The sequence below is a fragment of the Medicago sativa genome, chromosome 8, assembly GCF_051527215.1.
Source record: "Medicago sativa cultivar Bolivia chromosome 8, Bolivia_mono, whole genome shotgun sequence".
In the NCBI taxonomy this organism is placed as follows: Eukaryota; Viridiplantae; Streptophyta; class Magnoliopsida; order Fabales; family Fabaceae; genus Medicago; species Medicago sativa.
In genome coordinates, this window is record NC_140756.1 from 12089471 (window position 1) to 12096288 (window position 6818).

A 6818-nucleotide genomic window follows, 5' to 3' on the forward strand; every position below is an offset into this window, starting at 1 on the left:
GTCAAACTTTCTTTGTTTTTTTGCTTCAAATCCGTGAAAATATTCCTAGGCACCGCCATGCTCTTTGTCATGTTGATAACTCTTTTCTTCTCCTCCTCTTTTATTCTACCCTCAAGAAGGTGACCGACTAACTTTGGCGCAACTCATGGTTGTGAATTCCACTAAGCATTGCCAACCACCAATCATTTGTATCCTTATCAAAGAAATCACGTAACCTAAACAGACAATCACATTTCCTTGAGCACGTGTCTTCAAGTTTCGGTTTCTTCCTCGTCTTTGGTGGTTTGTATTTACCACTCCCTTTCACATTGCAACGTCAATGTTGGCCTTTTTAAACTAGATTTATCCATAGATATAGTAAATTTCGCCCTTGCCGCTTGTCGACCGAACGCAACTAAGCAAATCATCTCACTCTCGTCGTCTTTCCTTTGTAAAAAAATGAGGCAGTGTCCACTTCATAACCGTGAAGCTTGGCAACACCGGTAGGTACCGGTTTAGGTTTTTCTTCAATGTGAGTTTGAAAGAGAATTTTGACTTTAAAATTCACATTAACAGTTGGTCGCCGGAAGCTTCAATTATGGCCGGTTTCGGCTCAAAGCCATCATCTGTGACATTTTCAACCATCACCAAGTCTATTGAATAAAAAAATGACAAGAAAAAAAAAATAAATAACTTAAGCAACAAGCTAAGAAAGAAAGAAAAAAATGGCGCAAAATTTCAAAAGTGGGCGGTACACCTGTGTGACTTAAGTCACGCAAGACTTACACCTGCGTAAGTTAACTGACGTTCAACCTTCATCCCAAACTGACGAACCAGCCCCAAAAACCAGCAAAATCAAATGAGTTTAAATGATACATTACCTGGTTTTTTTTATGTTTGATGAGCATAGAAACCTGCTTCTTGACGATTTGCCATGATATGAAGTGAAGATTTCCACCCAAAAATTCGCAATTTTTGAGTTTTGTATCAAATAAGTATATCCTTCCCACGTGAGTTAAGTCACACTGGATTACAACATGTGTGAGTTAACTCACGCTATAAGTACCAAGCGTGACTTAAGTCACGCATGGGTACTTTTGTCATATTAGTTGGGAGTGGAGTGGACAATATATGATGTTGTGAGAAGAGGAATTTTTCAGACCGTAAGGTTAAAACCCAAAACTCTTTAACCCCACTAAGTATTGGATAGTCTGTGTATAATTGTTTATCATAGAACCATGTGCTAAAGCAATAAAAAGTTACTAGTAGTTATTAAGACAAATATGAGACAAGACAAAACTCATCCATCATTGATTTGGAGAAGTGGCTTGATCCTTGCTTCGCAGGAGAGGTAAAAGCAAGGATAATGAGATTAGTTGTGATACCTCGAATAAATCCGGCTCGAAATGTAAATTTGCTATAGATATCTCCCGACGGTGTCGTAGGTCTTACAGGTGAGCAGCAATTTTGGGAGACAAAAACTATCATCAAGCAAGCTTATCTTATTAGTATGACATGTGTTTATAAATTGGAATTTCATTTCTAGTTATGCTGAGTTTAATGTTTTTTAGATGTTAAACCTATATGTTTATGTTTCTGAAACTTCTATAGTTCACGGTAAAAGGATAGGTACCAGTTATCTTTATCTGCTAAGTATACGAATTATTGGCACTTAATTTTCCTACTTCCGTAACATTTATTATTTATATAGGTAAACACCACTCCAGTTATCTGCATCAAAATAGTGTTGATGTTCAAGACTTCAAGCGTATATTTAATGATTAAAAGTGCAAAATGCGAATCACAATAACCAGTTATCAATCATTGGAAAATAACAAAGAACTACACATAAGTAAATCCAATAACAAAGAACAAACTACTACTAAAACTACGATACCGTTCAGCATTTTCTATAGTGTATATCAAAACAAATGTGTCATCATTCATTTAAGAGGTAACATCAAACTTCAAAGAAAAAACATAACTATGAGTTTATGACAGCGTCAGCAACATTAAAACTCTAGCATAAAGCTAATTTCTTCTTCAATTGGCAACAATTCTAACATGGTCTTGAAGTCAATATTATCATCAATCTTCATTGAGCTCATGACTTTCACATTCTTCAAGCCATGCCACCAACACTTAGTATCACTAGAACTGCAAAAGCAGTCATCCCCCTTTCTTTCCATTAGCGTCTCATATAAAAACTGCAGATTTAGATGATTAACAAATAGAGTTAGAAGCTCCACAAAACAATTATGTTTTATATATTGATAAAGGGTAAGATCTTTTAAGCATAAACGCATGTGTCTGACATAAAACGGAAACAAGGCAATACAATTTTTACCTTTTCTATTAAATAAGACAATCGGCAATTGTTGGAAGCATGGTCTAATACTATATGAACATGGGAGACAATGACATACGGTACCTCAATGAATGCTCTGTTGAAGATATTGAACTCAAAATTGAACAAAATAGTTGAAGGAAGGAAAATTGGAGCAAGAAGAGAAGTTGGATGTAGAATAATAGGGTAATTAATATAAACATAGATTGCAATGGCGTGAATTGCTTCCATCAAACAGAGGCGACGTCAGAAAAGGAAGAAACTGACCATCAAATTCACATTATAATATGTAAGAATTTCGCTGTTGGAAGCACAACTTGAAATTAAAGGAACATGGGAGAGAATGACATACCTCAATGAACGCTTTACTGCAAGAAGAATGCGGGCTCAGATATATAAATGCAGGGCAGCAACTTGAAAGTAAGATATTTACAATAGATGAAAACAAAGTTTCATTTTCTAGAACACAGCAGAGGTGCAAGTGTTTGATACTTGGTGGAGGGGATGGCACTTGAAATAACACCGGGTGTAGTACATCCTACATAATCCAGACACAAATACAATAAGTAGTTATGAAGATTGAACTAACGATTTAAGTAGCTAATTAATACTCACCGCAATATGCTGAACGATGAATAGTGATAGAGATGACAAAACATTTTGAGGTTTGATGTTTTGCACAAATTCCCTCAAGTTACAAAGATGAGGATAATCAATGAAAATATATATATAAACTTTTAGTTGACTAGAACTTCTAAGAAAAGATATAATAGGCTCTGAACTACCACCACCGCGATATACACACGATAATAGATTCGGAGCATCAATGTTGACCTCCTTCACGTCAGAACAATTGGATATCTTCAACACCTTAAGTTGAACACTTGAAATATTAATCGTCTCGGCCATTGTACATCCGTGCAAGCTCAAACTCTCAAGGAAAGGAAATTTTGGAAACAGTTCAAGAAACCATTTGTTTGTGATAATACCACTCGTCAAAGACAAATATTTCAAATTTTGGCATCTATCAAAATCAATCTTAAATGGTGCGTAAAAACGACCAGGACTATAACAAAATTTCTCAAGAGACGGGGCATCAATATAAACCTCATGTATTCCTACAACATCAACGGTCTTCAGTTTAAGTAGACGATGCAAACTCAAAGACTTCATAATCCATATAGAGCTCCACAATGGAAACCAATTCAAAGTTATATCTTCAATGAAAGGACAACAAGAAATGAATTGCTTAATTGCATGTTCGTCTCTCGAAAGGACATTCCACAATAACAATACTCTTAATGAGAAAAACTTAATTGAAGGATTCATGAATGCTGGATCAACTCTGATTCTTCCTTTAAGCACCAACTTAGTAAGTGATTTGGCTTCAATTACACCCTTCGGTAAGACATAGCATTCACAGTTACCTTCTTCATCGTCGTACTCATAGAAACCCAAACAAAGATGAAGCTTTATTCCTTCAACACCACTTTCAGTTGCCAACTTCAACCAAAAATCAATATCCTTTGACATGTAACTACATATCTCAACATTTTTCACAACAAGCTCAAATGTTTTGATAGCCAATCCATTATCGTAGAACCTCAACAACCTTCTCTTCACATAATCAGTGAATTTTACTATCTTTGTCACAAAATCATCCATTAATTCGGGAAACAACATTCTCCCTAAATCAGATGGGGGAAACAACCCAGTGATTTGAGAATCAGAAAAATACAAAATAGGAAAAGTATACCATGTTTCTAACCAAGCTTTGGACAAAACACTTGTCCTAGCAGCATCTTCTTCTGGCAATCTCGACAGGATGTTATGAAGAATGACTTTCGGTAGATTCGATAATCGGTCCTCGTTCTCCTGCTCCATATTTTTGCTCTGCAAGCAGCAATAACAAAATTGAAGAAGCATAAGAGTGAGGTTAATACCGAGATTCAATCAACAACAGTTAGGGTTTAGGGTTTAACCTATCAGCTTACCTTACGAAACAGATGATTAGGCGAGAGAGTGAGAGAGAGAGCTTAACGTTTAGTGGTTGAGCAATGATCCACCAAATACAATTTGAACGAAGGATGGAAATTGAGCTCTCACCAAAAACAATTACTCAAACATTAAATAAACTCAACTAACACGTACTGTCAGTATGACATTGTGCCGATGAATACTCCCTCTTTACCAAGTAAGAAATTCATTTCACAAAATTAAAATATTAGTAATTTGGAGTCACACAAAATATTGTCATTGGCTAGAATCTTGATGAGTCACACTTTGAAGAGTGGTGATACACATACATCCATAAGTGGCATACACCTTTAAACCCTCACACAAAATTGCAACATGTGGCAATGTGGGACCCACACACAAACACATTCAGCTTTTTGACCATCTCTCCTCTCTTTTCCTTTCTTCCTTCCTTCACACTTCACACCTTTAGCTCTCTCATCTCTTTCTCTCTCTTCCTTTACCCTTGCTCTGTTTTAGAGAGAGAAAATTGAATATCAACTATGAAAATCACATTTCATAACCCAATTTTTGGAACTGCTGAAGAGTGTTGTTGCCTAGAGTACTTTGGTGCAATTTTAAATCATAAAAAAAAAATGTTGCTTCCTTCGTAACAAAAACACAACCCTTATAGCTAAAATTTACATGCAGCTCAATTTCTGTCTACATCAATTTTCCATAAGAATAACTAGTCCCAACAAATCCTCTCAAAAAACTCATTTTTTTAAGTGAAGAAAAAAACTAAAACTAAATTTGTGAGATTACAAATTCTAGTTTTGGTGATGAAGTGGATTAATAGATATCAAACCAATTGCCAGAGTTTCAATAAAAAAATGGTCACATTCTTTTCATCTTCACTTCTCAAAATCCAACAAGTTGTTTTTGTTGTATTAGGTTTTTATTTTTGAAACGGCAAAATTTATTAACCGACGAGTCTGTGCGAGAAGCACTAACAAGCTCGGGTTGAGAAAAAAACAAAGAAGGGGAAATCGGTTGCCAATCAATCACCAGGCACGAACAAAAACCCCTTTAAAAACCACCTAAATACAAAAAGGCCAAACCCAAAGAGTAATGATGCAAGAATATACATTTGAGGATCACATGCACACCCCTGCATCAACACCAACTATCACTCAAACAAACAAAGAGAACAGCCGGCCAAAAGGCAAAACCGAACACCAATCTAAACCAAAAAACTTCCTATATCCTAATCCCAACGCCAACAGGAGCTCAGGACCAAATGGAAGGATGCGCCTACAAAACACAAAAATAAAACCAGAGCACGCAGGCCCCAACAGAGACAATTCCAGAGCCCATAAGGGAGCAAAAACCCCAGCAGAAGAGGACATTAGCTGATGTGGCAGGGACCAAAGCCGCACCAGAGGGACACAAACATCAGCAGCAGCTCACACAAGCGCGTTACCCCCCAAAGGACCTTCCCCTACTGCCTTCTGCACAAACAGCTCTTAGGATCCCACTTCCATTCATACAACAAACATGGAGACATCTTCAACCGGGCTAAACTCCACCTCCATGACAGCACCTTTATAAGCTCCACAATATCATCAAGCCTAAAGGTCTCATCCTTGAAGATCACGTTATTTCTCGCAATCCGAATACCCCACACTGTCGCATGCCAAATAAGACGCATCCCCTTGATTAATTCTTTACGGTAGGGGGTCACACCGTTCCAACACATCCAATGTATGGCCAAATTGGGTGGAGTTATGATGCAAACATCAAGCCATTGTTGAATGAGAAACCAAATCTTCCACGTCTCATGACAATGCACAAAAAGATGGTTATTGGACTCCTCCTCCATATTACAAAAAACGCATTGAAGATTACCATTCGGAGGGATTGCATTGCGCCGAAATAAATTGACTCTTGTTGGAATACGGTTGAGTAACGCTTTCCATGATAGAGCCACCATTTTAGAAGGAGCCGGGCTCTTCCACAATTGAGTAAACATCCGTCTATCATCCTCTCCCATCTCCTCCTCAACTACCGAAAAGGATTCCAATTTCCCATAAAAAGAGTTAACCGTAAAAACCCCGTCCTCCTCCAAATTCCACCACCAATCATCCTCCCCTTCGGATAAAACCACTCCTTCAATATCGGACAAAAGATTATTATAAAGTTCTTCCTCCCACACAAATAGTCTTCGACGCCAACTAAAATTCCACTCAAGGTTGGAGTCACCCTCTACCCTCATCTCCGCAACCGTTGCCTCCTTTTGATTTGAGATTGCGAAAAGTCTATGGTACTTGGAACTAAATTTTTCACCACCCCTCCAAATTGTCCTTCAAAATGAAGTATTACGCCCATCTTTCACTCTTCTCTTCACTTCAACGTTAAACCAATCTAGGCCGCCACCTTCATCTAGAGAGGTTATATCTTTCCACCATCCCTCCCATAAATAAGGTCATCAATTCTAGTACCATACTTTTCTCTCAAAACCTTCTTCCAAAGAGCA

General features: G+C 37.5%; 2 protein-coding genes across 2 annotated transcripts; both read right to left on the minus strand.

Moving 5' to 3' along the window:
• Window positions 1-1780: 1780 nt before the first annotated feature.
• On the minus strand, window positions 1781-4563 carry LOC146897005 (putative F-box/FBD/LRR-repeat protein At4g00315). The gene is made up of 4 exons (XM_085734422.1): window positions 4321-4563; window positions 2942-4219; window positions 2679-2864; window positions 1781-2186 (listed from the first exon to the last, which is right to left on the minus strand). The coding sequence occupies exons 2-4, from the start codon at window positions 4208-4210 to the stop codon at window positions 1992-1994; spliced, it is 1650 nt and encodes a 549-aa protein (XP_085590548.1). The 5' UTR covers window positions 4211-4219; window positions 4321-4563; the 3' UTR covers window positions 1781-1991.
• A 1220-nt stretch (window positions 4564-5783) lies between these two features.
• LOC146897006 (uncharacterized) lies at window positions 5784-6557 on the minus strand. The gene has a single exon (XM_085736372.1). The coding sequence runs from the start codon at window positions 6555-6557 to the stop codon at window positions 5784-5786; it is 774 nt and encodes a 257-aa protein (XP_085592498.1).
• Between the last annotated feature and the right edge of the window lie 261 nt (window positions 6558-6818).

What these genes read in the sequence shown, in the direction of transcription:
- LOC146897005 (XM_085734422.1), bottom strand. Translation starts at nt 4,210, where the DNA reads ATGGAGCAGGAGAACGAGGACCGATTATCGAATCTACCGAAAGTCATT. An exon ending in TCATCGTTCAGCATATTGCG is followed by an intron (nt 2,865 to 2,941) that starts GTGAGTATTAAT and finishes TGGATTATGTAG; the next exon opens with GATGTACTACACCCGGTGTT. An exon ending in GCAGTAAAGCGTTCATTGAG is followed by an intron (nt 2,187 to 2,678) that starts GTATGTCATTCT and finishes CTAAATCTGCAG; the next exon opens with TTTTTATATGAGACGCTAAT.
- LOC146897006 (XM_085736372.1), bottom strand. Translation starts at nt 6,557, where the DNA reads ATGAGGGTAGAGGGTGACTCCAACCTTGAGTGGAATTTTAGTTGGCGT.